Below are 13311 nucleotides of genomic sequence, written 5' to 3' on the forward strand. Positions count from 1 at the left end.
TGAAGTTGAAAAGTGTTATCGGCGGGTTAGCAACATCATTAGAATGAATGGTTATTTCTCGGGAAATCGTTTCCCAATCATCCTTGAAAGTTCGCAACACATCAACTTCTCCTGGATTCTGAGAATCCGTATTTTCACTTGGTATTCTCGGAATACCTGATGTTCCCGGAACATCACCAGTGGATACTCCCGGAGTATCGGTTGTTCCCTGAACATCCCCAACATTAGCTGCATTAACCACAGCGTTTCTTTGTCCTTTTAATTGCAAAGCGTTTGCCCTTGCTTTCGCAGCATCGTATGTATCAGGACAATTTCGCTGGTAATGACCAGTCTTCATACAATTATAACAAGTCACATTCGTTGGATCGCGTCTTCTGAAAAATGGCTTACGTTTTTCTTCAGGAGATTTCTTTTCAGGTTGTGATGGCGTTTTCTGGTTTGGTTTTACATCAGGCTTCTCAATTTTCTTAGGTTTGACAAATGAAGCTAACTCAGGGTTCAGCTTCTCATTGACCGTATCATTAATATCAATGAGTTCTTCGAGGGCTTCCAATGTCCTATTACCACGCAAACCAGTTGCAATAATATTTTTCATACCGGGCTCTAAACCTCTTAGTACACTATCGATGATCTCATCTTGTGACATATCAGGATCATAGTCCATACACAATGATAACATTTGAAAGTAATACAAAGATATCCTTTCGTCTTTTTGTTGAACCCGGTTCATCATCCTCAGAAATGCCAAATGTCTATCTCCAGCTTTATGATAAGTTTTCAAGAATTGCTCTTTGAAGGTCGTCCATGTAAACCCCTTTTCAAAATATTTGGGACCATACGAGTACCAATACCATGTCGACGCAGGACCTTTCATGCATGCACCAACTCCCCTAATTAATTCAGCTTCCGTCCAATAATTTAAAGCAGCAGCTTCTTCATAGGCTCTCAACCAGCTTCTAGCTTTCTCATGTTCTCCATTGAACGTAGGCAAAGGTGCAGGCTTGATAATGGCAGGTCTTACTCTCTCATTTTCAGTGTTCGGTAAGTTATCAAGAAAAGAATGAAACTGAAATCTTGACTTACGAGAATCCGATTCTCTAGACGTAGATTGTTCCGTTGCTGTTAAGTTCGTCGCATTCGCTGTCGTATCGAGTAGATCTGTCACAGTAGCTTCCGATTGAACAGCTTCAGAGTTGCTTTTCCCAGCTTCACTCAACCTAAGTCGATGAATCAAAGTTGCATGATCACCTATTATTGTCCGGATATCTCTTATCTCCATTATATTTTGTTTCTGAGCTTCAACAATCTGGTCCTTAAACGATGTGTACTCTTTCGTATGTTCCATAAATTTTGTAATCAGGAAATTCATTTGTTCTGATAGGGTCTGTGGCGGTGGCCTATTGTCAGTATCACCCATCGAAGCTAACAGCAAAGAATTCTCGGAATTCTATTTCTAATTCACCAATTCCCCCACACTTAGAACAAAACACCAACGAAATAACAGGATAACTCGCTATTCACAAAAGAAAACCAAAATCGAACTTCATCTCCACCAAATGTTGTATAACTAATGGCTCCAAGCCTGAAACACTAATGTCTAAGCTATATTTCCAAAGCCTCAGCTTTATAGCCTTAGAATCTCTATTCCTGACTCAACCCGGTTGAGTCAATTTTACTCACAATTCAACTCGGTTGAATATAAGTTCAGAACTTGAACCAATGTAGCTATAACAATAACTCACAAGTATAACAATTACACTAATAGTCCAAGACTATTGAAACACAATGATTCAACAATAGAATCTTCCAACCAAGTTGGAACACTGAGTATTCCCGGAATACTCTTAACCGATGAGAAGGTTCTCGGAACCTAATGAAGCTTTTAGACACACTTGATTAATCACAAAATATCTTTTACTTAACCAAAGGTCAGCAATCACAGAAGCTTAATTAATTACAATTTAGATTCACTATTTATACAAATTATAAAGGAAATACATTTAAAGGAAATACTTTTTAGAATAAGGAAATACCGAGTATTTCCAGTAGCAACAGCTATTGATGGCAACCGGGTTGCCATCCTCAATAAGCGCGAATCTTAAATCTTACAACAATTTATTAAAGCATATTTTTTCATGACACTCATTTTCCTGACGTAACTTTTTATAATCAACCAGAAAATGAACTTACATTGAAAAATATAACTTTATGTTTCTTGTAAAACAGATCAGTTCGATTTTCAGTTAAACCGAACTATTTCTGTGACCTTAAGAATTAGAGAGCTGAAACTTATTTGGCGTGTGTGGATATTGTTGTTGCAAATCATAACGTGAATAATTTTTTTGATTTAGCGACAGTTCTCTCGATTTTGGACATTTACCTGTAAACTTATCGATATCGATATTTCGAGAATGGTTGTACGGACAAGCATCATTGTTTAGACAATCACTAGATTTTATTATGAACTTTGGTATACTGAAATATCAGATCAATCAAGATCCTGCAAAAAAAGTAATAGCATTTTATTACTTTACTGTCAGATTTGGTTCTTGATTTACAAAAGTAATTGTTTACTTCTGATTTGTTAGAAGAATATTGATTATTAAATAAATTAGCTCAGATTTTCTTCGATATTCGATCATATATTGTTATAACCCATAACAAAATCTAATGATTAGCCAAAGAATAATGATTGTCCGTGCAACCATTCTCGAAATATTGATGTTCAAAGTTTTACGGCCAAAGGCCAAAATCAAGAGAACGGTTGGTAAATTGGAAAAAGTATTCAAGTCATGACCTATGGCAACAATTGCCCTGAACAAATAATAAGTTTCAGCTCATTGATTCTTACGGTCACAGAGAGAGTTCTGTTAAACCTAAAATCGAACTGATCTGTTTTAAAGAGACAGAGAACTTTATTTCATGCAATAAAAGCCACTTTCTGGTTGCTTATCAAAAATCACATCAGGAAAATGAGTTTAATGAAAAAAAACTGCTTCCATTGTTGCACAAAACGCGATCGAAATTTTAGCCGCGAACTCGATTTTCTCGAGAACTATTGATCGGAGAAACTTTTTGATAGCACAAATAGATTCTGTTTTTATGTCTTAACAAACTTACAGAGTCCAAACGTGAAAGAAAATTGTTTTTACCTGTTTTTGCCCATTTGATTTCAGTGTTCGTGTCAATTTGTGCATAAATGCAACAATTGTGTTGCTTGTGTCTTTTTAGTAACAAGTTGTGATGTATTTACCAAAGGAAATCGATGTGAGCAAACTTCTGTCCATCATGAGTCTCGAATAATCCAATGAGCCGTCCAATTCCGGTGTTATCTTCATGTTCACTTCTTTTATTTCTAGCCAAGGTAACAAAGTCGCCTAAATAAAGCTGAAACATTGTAAATTAGAACCACTAAAGTTGAAAATTAAAAACTAAAGATTTACCTCAATCCCATTGATTCTGGTAGACTCATAATAAATCCTTTTTGAAAAAGGATCTTTATGCTTTGCTTTGCTGGTCCAAATGATTTTAGTTGCCATTAAATTGATCTTGGCTTTTCCGTAACCTCGACTTCCAAGTTGTTTGTAAATTGATTTTGATTTACTTGCATCTTGTGTTGTATTCAATGCACCTTTAAACTGTTTCTCGAAAAATGTAGCCACAAGCTCGGTACAAGTAGCATAAGAGTCTCTGTTCATTCCTTTACGAGCACCACGACGAATGATGTTTCTCGATGGCCCGGCCTGTTGAGTCGATTTACCAGCAGATTTCGTTCTGTGAAAAGTTAAAGCATTTGTTAGATTTTATTGGTTTTAGATCAACATAAGTATCGTTTTAACCAGAAGACTTTCTTAGAGATTGCTGACCTTAACTTTAAAGATCCTTGTGATGCTGTTTCAATTAACTGTCTTATGCATGGAGTTTCAAGAATTTTAAGATCACTTGATGTTCCAGCTTCATCATAGCTGAGGATTTGATCAACTATAAATGGTAAACTTTGATATAATCGAGATAGCTCGAGATTTGGACACTTGACTGTTAAATTATGCAGCAATTGGGAACAAGTTGATTGCGGTGAAGATTCAATCCATTCAATGATATATTTGGTTAACGTTATTTTAAATTCCAAGCTTTCACAAATTGCTTTATACTTAAGATGAGGAGTTAACAAATTGTAACAACAAATTGATGATTGAACACCAATTAAAACTCGTTCGCCTCCGTCAAAACCAGAGATCCACCATTGTTCAATCGGTCCAATATCTCGTGCTGGAACAGATTGACTCAAATCATCCTCCAGATCTGTTAGAGGTTTCAAATACCCTTTCATATAAACAGCTTTATCTGATTCAATTAGACCAGAATCAATTGAGATAAAGTGGCCATTTTCATCATACAGACAATAGTTAGTTATATTCAATTCCAATGACTCCTCACATTGTTGGCCCTCAAAAAATTTCGTTAATCTAGAGTCGGATAAGGCAATTGCCTCTTCTAAATAGTCACTATTATCATCATGTAATACACATTTATCAACCGGTTGTCCACACTGATCACAAATTACAAGATCTTGAGAAAGTTGTCGTTTTCTGGATGATGCAGCCATAACATGGATGGTCTTCAAATATTTACAAATCCCAGTGACTTTGGGTAAAGAAATAATTCAGACAATATATTAAACTAAATTATATTTTAATATTATTTTAAATAGTTGAAGTATTACAACAAATCACCGAGAAAAGGTATTTCAAATATACGATGGAAATTATTTACATTGAAAACAGTTCATCGCTTTAAGATGAACAAAAGGTCACCTCGTTTAAAGGTAAAATGTCAACCAATACCTTTACGGGAACAATATGGTAACAAAGGTTCCATTGATCAAAACAAGGTCAGTGACAGTGGCTTACTTTGTAATGTTAAAGGTAAGTTTAAAGCAGAGCGGTCAGGTTAACCGTAAAAAATAAGTATCGATCAAAGATCAAATCTTTAATATCGGTATTAGGCCTGATAATAATTTTGATAGAAAATAGATTTTATTGTGACTACAAGATAATTAACTTTAATGTAATTCTTAGAGACACTTTGTTTAATTTCACGCGAGATTTGACGAGATGATTTGAGTCTTTCGTTGTTTTAATTAGTAACCCATTCGATTTAATTTTATTTTATATCTTACATATATCATACAAATTGTATTGCCTTCGATAGTCAATGAAAAAATAATGTAATGAAATTACAAATGTAATGTCAAATGATCAACGAGTTCAATATTTTATAAAAAATGATATTTTCAAGCTTTTCTTTCATTGAATTTGTGCTGTAACTGGTTTCTATGAAAATAAAGTTGAAAATAATTTCCATGCACTTTGTATTTAAATATGCATATTTGTTAATAGTTAAATAAAACATAGTTGTTGATCATGATAAAGCAACACATTTACATGTTTGAAAGATAAAGAAAAAAACATCATGATTGTTTTGGACAGTTTGGTCAGGCTTCTGAACCCAAGGCATGTATAACTTGGTGAAGGTATTCATTCTTGATTGGCAACATGTAATGTCTCTCTTCGTTAATTTTAAGGCATGATTTAGTTGAATGATTAGTTTCTGCTTGATTTGAATCACTCTTTTTATCTGAAGACAAGTTTGATTCATTTTCTCCCTCAAAATCGTCATCTTTCCAAGTTTTCCTACGATATCTCCATGAAACTGGAAATATATGTCCTTCAGTACTGAAGATAAATTTTGCAGCATCTTTATTCAAAGGATTGTCAACATCAAAAAGCTGGATAAAATAGAATAGAAATTATTAGAATTTATCTAAAATCAATTGAGTTTAGTTGTGATCATAACAACTTGTTTTTACTTACAAGGTAAAGATATTTACAGGTCTCGCTCAAGAAAAAACTTTCCATTCTGTCTTCAAGACTTTTATCTTGAACATTATGGATTGTTGCATAACCGCATCTAAAAATAAAAATTAATTGGAAGAAAATATTAATTTTGGCGAAATTCCGATGACTCGATTATTTAGATAGCGAAATAACTTACTCGGCTTTAGTATGATTGTTAAGACTATAAAGGATATCTCTTCCCACATGAAGATAGAAAGGATTTTTAGTAGCTTGATATAATAAATAGGTTGATTCGATAAGTTCAGGTCGTAGTGGATAAAAATAGAGATCTGGGCTAGAATGTTGCCAGTTAAATCTTTCCGGTAAGGCATCGAAGCGCTTCCAAATAGCATAATAAAGTGCATGAGTGCAAATGGCTTCCTCAATATCACCATTAAGAACTTGTATCCCAGCAAAGGCAGCTTGTAATGAATCAATCCAAAGAGTTGAGGTTCGTCCATCGATCATATTAACATTAACATAGACCGGGTGATTACCGACTCCTTCGTTGCATTCATCTCGTCCTCGACGTAAATAACGTTTAATCAATCGATAACTTTCATTAAACATTCTGAGATCTTCTGCTTTACCAAAGACAATGTATGACTGTAACAGAATAGAATTAAGTTTTAATTATGCTTTGATAAGCAGTTAAATGTAACTGGTTGAAAATAAATTTACCTTTAGCAAGTATTCATAAAATGAATCGAGACCAGCACCAACTCCACTCATTTTACCAATCCATTCGCCAGTCTCTACGTCAATGACATTACCTAATAAGCCAGTATTTTCTGATCGCCGATACCAGAGAGTTCTGGCCGCTCTTCGAGCAACACTTTCAAATACAGGATCACCTAATAGACGACTTAATATTCCAAACTCCAAGAGTAAAGATCCTGCACCGGCAGTACATGTATGAGTGGCACACCAATTACAATCTTGACTTTTTGGAACTCCATGTCTTAAATTAACTCTTGGATATGGTAATCCAGTTGAGCTATTGTCAAAGGCAGGGAGAAGGCGAGTTGCTAAGTCATGAGCAAGTTCCATTAATTGTCCATTGTATCCAAAAGGCCTGATAGGTCCAAATGGCTTCTCTGGATCCATAATAAGTAAATGAGCTGAAAGTAAGCCTCCTAATAATCTAATATTGGCCTCAAAAACTTGAACAATCACATCTTTATCGAATGAAACTTGATCTATCACAAGTTGAACAGCTTTCTGAAACTCAGATACATTGCCCATTATTGCCAAGGTATCCAAGGTATCGACTAGAGTTAAGGAATAGTTACCAAGAACATCATTAATATTGATATTAGATCTGTGGATGAAAAAATATCAGCATTAAATTGACTTTCTATGACTAATAGGCCAAGCTTTGCAAAAAAACTTACGGATTCAAAATATCAGGCCCTCTGCCTGTGCAAAGGATTGGATTAAGTTCGTCCTTCGGGAATGCATGTTTCATGTAATTATCATAGCCAAATTGGAACATTTCACGAGTTTTCTGAAGCATCTCTAAACGCATTGATTCTGAGAAAGTAGCATATTTCCTATCATAAATACCAGGTCGAGATAAAAATATTGATAAACCATTTGTAGTGCATTGATTATTCGTTCGATCAATAGAAACATTGTCATAATCAATTGAGATCACTTGATTAAACTGCTGATCCCTTTGTTGGTAAGCTTGTATCACAATCAAAGGTAAGGCCAACAAAACTAAGCTTAATAGCTTCAACGGTTTACCCTCTTCCATTTGACTTGGCGATGATGTTATTATAACCATGATTTATAGTGAGAACATAAAATATGTAAAAATAGAACAATTGAGTTTGAAAAAAAACAGATGATTAACAAGGTGATAAAGATGATGAATGTTTGTAGATTAGAGGAATTTTAACTTAAATAAAGATAGGTTTTAGGTAAAACAATAAGTCGTTTATTTTATCATTTTACTCTCGGTCAAAGATCAGTTAAACAAGTCAAATATCAGCCAAACGCCATCGTATGTTGAGTTGACCCAACAGAGAGACATGAAAGCATGATTAACACCAAAATTAGGATTACATTATCAATTTCTATTAAACAACTTAATCATATTTGAACAAAGTTTAAAAATTGCAAGTGAATACTGACTAAAAGGTAGAGTTTTCACATTAATAACAGCCAACAGAACATTTTTTTACTGACACAATAACAATGTCACGTGATAGGCGCTTTTTTCAATTGTGATTAACCTAACAAAGATTAACAATTAAGTCTTTTTTAATAAATTTCAATTGAATCTAATTGTTGACTGCAACCTAAAACAATCTAAATAAAAGTAATCATTTCATCAAGTAAATTTCTTGTAAATAAAACACAAATAAACAAAGCTTGACTTTGATACAAGTTTAAATTACAGTGAGTTATTATAATTACATTATTGGTGATTCAGAGCAACAGACATAATAAATCAACTTCTAGTAATGATATGTGATATTTGGATGTTTGGATATTTGGTTACTACTCAATGAATGGTTAGTTAATCAATTAGATTTGGTTAGATGATTTAATGATTAGTTAACCGCTTTTAACATACCCATTATTAGCGGCTTGGTCAAGTATCTCCATTGAATCCTACCGTCTCAAACACTCATGAAACAACGGAGACTGTTAATGGCACCAATAAAGGTAACAACAAAAAATCAAGTTGGATAGATTAAATGAAAGCATGATTATTAAGCATTAAGATTTCCTGATAAACAAGGAAAAATGAAATGATTGTCAAAAGGCTACAGTTCAAATTAAAAGGAACAAACAAGTTCAGCATGAATTGAACACTCACAGTAACAGTTAATAGTAATTTGAATGAAGACAGTATTTATATAAAATGACAATGAAATCAACAATCAATACTCTTGATTGAAAATGAGATTTACATTGATAAATATAAGGACTGTTGGGGTGGACAAAAATATTCAATGGTCCAGCTACAAAGACTATTGGTTTCAATTGGCTGCTTCATTGGTTTTATTGATTAAAATGGTAATCAGTATTAATGATTGGTAATGGACAATATTTCTTGTAATTTATGCAAATCAAGTTATTCAATTAGCCGTTGATGATGAATTAGTAAAAGCCTGAAAAGTGAGGGAAGTTCAATTTTCAATATTTGTTGTTATCTGAATGATCCATATAATCCAACCTACATCAATCAAGAACTGGATTTGTGAGATAAGAATGAATTTTAACTGTTGGGATTACCGAGGCAAAAAATTAAATTGCAGTCGCAGTATAAAGGTCAGTGTTATGGATACTATGTATACAAATATAAATGTTAGAGATCGATTATCATTAAAATTTAATGAGGTGACAAACTTGGATAGATAATGGCTGTTATTTTTTCATTATTTATCTGATTTACATAAAATGGTCCAAAATTTAATAAAGCAATATCATAATGATCAAAATATAGATTAATAACAGGCCTCGATTCTTTGCTAAAACAACTATTGATTGGAAGAGGGCTTCAACATGGATAAACAATATTGTTTACTTGCTTTATGAAGAGTAATGTAACCTGTAAATTATTCCAATATAGCTGGTTACAATTCAACAATCAAATGATAGTTTGTTGTTGTAAAAGAGACCATATTCAACCAGATAAGAGCTATTAAAATAAAATACTAAATCGTTTGGAAGTTTGCTAAACCTTTAAAATCAACATGATGATGGATTCCAAAAACAGGGAATCAGGATGAATGTAAATATTATGTTATTATCTGGTTAGATCGATACTTAGTTAATCTGTTTTGCTAAGTGTTGGCTTTTAATCATGAGATACACATGGTTGGTTTCATAAAAATGTCTTTTCAACATTGAAAAAACTTGGTCAAGCTTTATCTATGGCACCATAACCTTTAGCCAGCAAAGTTAACATATTTTAAGATAGATAACTTACGAGCATATTAATATCGGTTGTCAGGCGACTTTTTCGAGTAGACTAAAATCAAATCCTGATTGAGACCAAAACTGTACAATAATATGAATACAAGTCAGTTATTCTGAAAAAGAAGGGAAAACAAGTATGAAACAGAGTTCAGGATAAATGAAAATAAAATTGTTGAAGTTGTAAAGGAGGAGTTATAATTTTGTCAAAACAGCTGTTTTTGGTTGTTGATTAGCTGATGTTTTTCTGTGTTTTTCTTTGACAGTTGATCAACCAAATCATCCAATTTTGAGTTTTATATTTTAGTGTAATTGACAACAAAAATAAAATCTGCTATTGCAATCTGGTTCACCGTTCTAATGGATAAAATTTTAAATCTAGATGAAACTTATCAGTAAATTCATTTAAGTTTGCTTAAGGCAACTTTAGCTTGAATAACATGATTATCAGTGGAGTTCAAAAGATCGTTCTTTATGAGACCAAAGCGGTAAGTTGACATTCATAGATATGATTTCCGAAGTATATTTGCAATTTTTCATGTTCTGTATTTTCTTGTTGTTATCTAGAGATACTTCATTGTTGGTTCTAATAATGCGGGTACCACATTTAGAGTGATTAAGATTGATCGCACTGAACCTAAAGAGCTTGTCTTGGTTGATGATGGCGTTAAATATAACAAGAAGGAAATTACTGAGTTATTGGCTCGCATCACAAATGGGAACAAGAAAAAAACGCCTCAAACACCGAATCGGATCTCAGCTTATGGAATATTTGGCTTCGTTCGGTTTCTCGAAGGTTATTATATGATTTTGATAACAAAGAGAAGGTAAATACATCAACACTTTACCGTGCAATATGCCACAGGCTTTTAATTGGAAAATCTGTTTCTTACGATTATTATTCTAGAAAAATTGCTCAAATTGGTCACCATAACATCTATAAAATATTGGATACGAGTATGCTTTACATTCCTAATGATATTGAAAGAAACAATCCAGATGAATCAAAATATTTGAAAATGTTTCAAAATGTTGACCTTTCTAGTAATTTTTACTTCAGTTATAGTTATGATTTGACTCATACACTTCAACACAATTTGTTGCCTCTTAATTATAATCACCATTTTGTGCAAAGAGCAGATCAAACAATATGGCAAGGAAAATTAGAACTGGAAAAAGGTCCGTCATTGAATATTGAAGCCATCAGAACCCAGCCTAATTGGAAATTTGTTTGGAACGAATATTTGTTGAGTCGAGTCATTCTGCATCCAGATTGGCTTCTATATGTGATTCATGGTTTTGTGAGTCAGACGGATATCTGTGTTTTTGGTAGACCCATCTATTTGACTTTGATTGCTCGTCGTTCGAAAAAGTTTGCCGGGACTCGTTTTCTAAAGCGTGGAGCAAATTTAGCCGGAGATGTAGCCAATGAAGTTGAAACAGAGCAAATTGCATTCGATGCATCGCTTTCATCTCTTGACGTTGTCAAGTACACATCTTTTGTTCAAATAAGAGGTTCGATTCCATCTCATTGGTCTCAAGACAGTTTCAAAGTTGTTCCAAAGCCACAAATCACGACAGATTTTGTTGATCCATATTTTCAAACAGCAGGTCGACATTTCAATGATCTTCTCCAACGATATGGATCTCCTGTAATTGTTTTAAATTTGGTCAAGAAACGTGAAAAGAAGCCTCATGAAAGTGTTTTATCTAAGGAGATTAAAGAGGCTATTCAATACCTAAATCAATTTGTACCGCAAAAACATGCCATTATCTATATTGGTCTGGATATGGCTCGAATAAACAAGTCCAAAGATGTTAATGTGATGGAAAAATTGTCTAACATTGGATATAGAATGCTCAAATTAACAGGAATTTTTCAAAGCAAACAATCAAATAATCTCCCTAATCCATCATATTTAAGTAAACTTGGCGGTGTTGCTATTTCAACTGGACAAGTAGTACAAACTGGAATTGTTCGAGTTAACTGCGTTGATTGTTTAGATCGAACCAATACAGCTCAATTTGCGCTAGGAAAGTGTGCCTTGGCCTATCAATTATATGTTCTTGGTGTTCTTTCCACTCCTACTTTAGAGTTCGATACTGATGCTATCAGAATGTTGGAAGAGATTTATGAAGATCATGGTGATACATTGGCTCTTCAATACGGCGGATCGCAATTGGTTCATCGTATTAAAACATATCGTAAAATAGCTCCACTCTCATCTCACTCTAGAGACATCATGCAAACCTTATCTCGATATTATAGTAATACATTTTCTGATGCTGATAAACAAGATGCTATAAATTTGTTTCTCGGAGTCTTCAGACCTGAACCAGGTTTACCTTATATTTGGGATTTGAGCACTGATTATTACTTACACAATGGAGAGATACTCGTTAAAACACTGTTCAACCAATCATTAACTCCAATTACACAGTGGTGGGATGACAGAATCGCTCAATGCTTACCTAGATCATCACTAGAAATTTTCAAAGGATCTCCCAACAACATATTTTACGATGCATCTATTAAAGATGTTGACATGATGACTGATGGTTTCTGTGAACAATATCGTCCCCATGAGTTAACAATTTTAGCCAATTATTTTCTCTTCGAAATTAGTCACACGGAGAGACATTTTATGCCCAACTGTACTGTAATTAAAGAACATAGTCCATTTTTTGTTCGTCAAAGGCCTGGAAAACGAAAATCATCTTTACCTACCTCGAACGTTTTGCCTCCTAATCCATCTGTATCTGGACATGTTTCCACTTCTTCCAATTCTACTGATGATGAAGGTGATGACGATTATTCGAGTGATGAAGACATCAGCTTATATGGTTACAAGTATTCAGCTCCATCCGTCTCATCTATCAGCTCCAAGTCAGATTCCTTTGATTACTTTAATCGTGAATGTTTTCAAGTGAATTATGGTGCCTTGTATAAAACTCCAGAACCAAAAGACATTGATTTGTATACAAAATATGTCAATGATGGTATCGCTGCTGGTGAATATGGAATTAAAAAATCAACTTTAATGGAAACTGATAGTAAATCAGTTTTTTCATTGAGATTCGATGGATTCAGTATCTCAAGCATGAAATTTGATTCCAAAATTACTCAAGCTAGTCCAAAAAGTAAATTTATTTATGAAGAATACGTTAAACAAAATGTTATTGGTTATTCAACTCCAACCCCACAAACACTGAATTTTTACCAAGAATATGTTTCTACTGTTACAGATAAATCGTGTGTTTATCAATTTTATTGATAACATTATTATTATGTCAATATTTTATACAAATGTTTTACAAATTTTATAATATTATCAATTATGTATTCTAAGAATTTAGTATCTTTACTAATTTCTATAGCAATCACCATTTATTATTTATAGCATCTTGCCATCTGGAAAATTAAATGATTTGCATGGAAACAGTGTGTTTAAAATTCATTACAAACCTTCGAATCATAATG

General features: G+C 33.5%; 3 protein-coding genes across 7 annotated transcripts; 1 reads left to right on the forward strand and 2 right to left on the reverse strand.

Annotated features, from left to right (window-relative positions):
- Window positions 1-3249: 3249 nt before the first annotated feature.
- Window positions 3250-4736, reverse strand: LOC107364680 (DNA (cytosine-5)-methyltransferase 1-like). Its single transcript, XM_015932105.2, has 3 exons — window positions 3867-4736; window positions 3605-3774; window positions 3250-3377 (listed from the first exon to the last, which is right to left on the reverse strand). Exons 1-3 carry the CDS (start codon window positions 4604-4606, stop codon window positions 3250-3252), a joined length of 1038 nt encoding a protein of 345 aa, XP_015787591.2. The 5' UTR covers window positions 4607-4736.
- Window positions 4737-5367: 631 nt separating this feature from the next.
- On the reverse strand, window positions 5368-10024 carry LOC107364864 (ER degradation-enhancing alpha-mannosidase-like protein 1). Of its 5 annotated transcripts, none has more exons than XM_015932305.3 (7): window positions 9844-10024; window positions 8482-8552; window positions 7292-7660; window positions 6579-7218; window positions 6055-6503; window positions 5874-5970; window positions 5368-5788 (listed from the first exon to the last, which is right to left on the reverse strand). In XM_015932305.3, the coding sequence occupies exons 2-7, from the start codon at window positions 8511-8513 to the stop codon at window positions 5495-5497; spliced, it is 1881 nt and encodes a 626-aa protein (XP_015787791.1). In that variant the 5' UTR covers window positions 8514-8552; window positions 9844-10024; the 3' UTR covers window positions 5368-5494. The 5 variants fall into 5 exon arrangements, with proteins under 5 accessions (XP_015787791.1, XP_089125621.1, XP_015787793.1 ...); XM_089269495.1 differs by lacking the exon at window positions 9844-10024 and adding an exon at window positions 8728-8763; XM_015932307.3 differs by lacking the exon at window positions 8482-8552 and having other exon boundaries at window positions 9844-10014.
- Window positions 10025-10046: 22 nt separating this feature from the next.
- Window positions 10047-13270, forward strand: FIG4 (polyphosphoinositide phosphatase FIG4). Its single transcript, XM_015932303.3, has 3 exons — window positions 10047-10318; window positions 10398-10657; window positions 10738-13270. The coding sequence occupies exons 1-3, from the start codon at window positions 10271-10273 to the stop codon at window positions 13103-13105; spliced, it is 2676 nt and encodes an 891-aa protein (XP_015787789.1). The 5' UTR covers window positions 10047-10270; the 3' UTR covers window positions 13106-13270.
- Window positions 13271-13311: the final 41 nt, after the last annotated feature.

This window comes from Tetranychus urticae, chromosome 3 (genome assembly GCF_039701765.1).
Source record: "Tetranychus urticae isolate SD_2017Ah chromosome 3, NJAU_TeUrti_SD_1.0, whole genome shotgun sequence".
In the NCBI taxonomy this organism is placed as follows: Eukaryota; Metazoa; Arthropoda; class Arachnida; order Trombidiformes; family Tetranychidae; genus Tetranychus; species Tetranychus urticae.

Bases quoted from the DNA above. Each gene is read 5' to 3' on its own strand.
- LOC107364680 (XM_015932105.2), bottom strand. From the start codon at position 4,606: ATGGCTGCATCATCCAGAAAACGACAACTTTCTCAAGATCTTGTAATT. The intron at 3,775-3,866 runs GTCAGCAATCTC...AACTTTTCACAG, and splicing joins CAAGGATCTTTAAAGTTAAG to AACGAAATCTGCTGGTAAAT. The intron at 3,378-3,604 runs GTAAATCAAAAT...AGCTTTATTTAG, and splicing joins GAATACAACACAAGATGCAA to GCGACTTTGTTACCTTGGCT.
- LOC107364864 (XM_015932305.3), bottom strand. From the start codon at position 8,513: ATGGAGATACTTGACCAAGCCGCTAATAATGG. The intron at 6,504-6,578 runs GTAAATTTATTT...ATTCTGTTACAG, and splicing joins TTTATGAATACTTGCTAAAG to TCATACATTGTCTTTGGTAA. The intron at 5,971-6,054 runs GTAAGTTATTTC...TTTTATTTTTAG, and splicing joins AACAATCATACTAAAGCCGA to ATGCGGTTATGCAACAATCC.
- FIG4 (XM_015932303.3), top strand. From the start codon at position 10,271: ATGATTATCAGTGGAGTTCAAAAGATCGTTCTTTATGAGACCAAAGCG. The intron at 10,319-10,397 runs GTAAGTTGACAT...GTTGTTATCTAG, and splicing joins TTCTTTATGAGACCAAAGCG to AGATACTTCATTGTTGGTTC. The intron at 10,658-10,737 runs GTAAATACATCA...TTATTATTCTAG, and splicing joins ATTTTGATAACAAAGAGAAG to AAAAATTGCTCAAATTGGTC.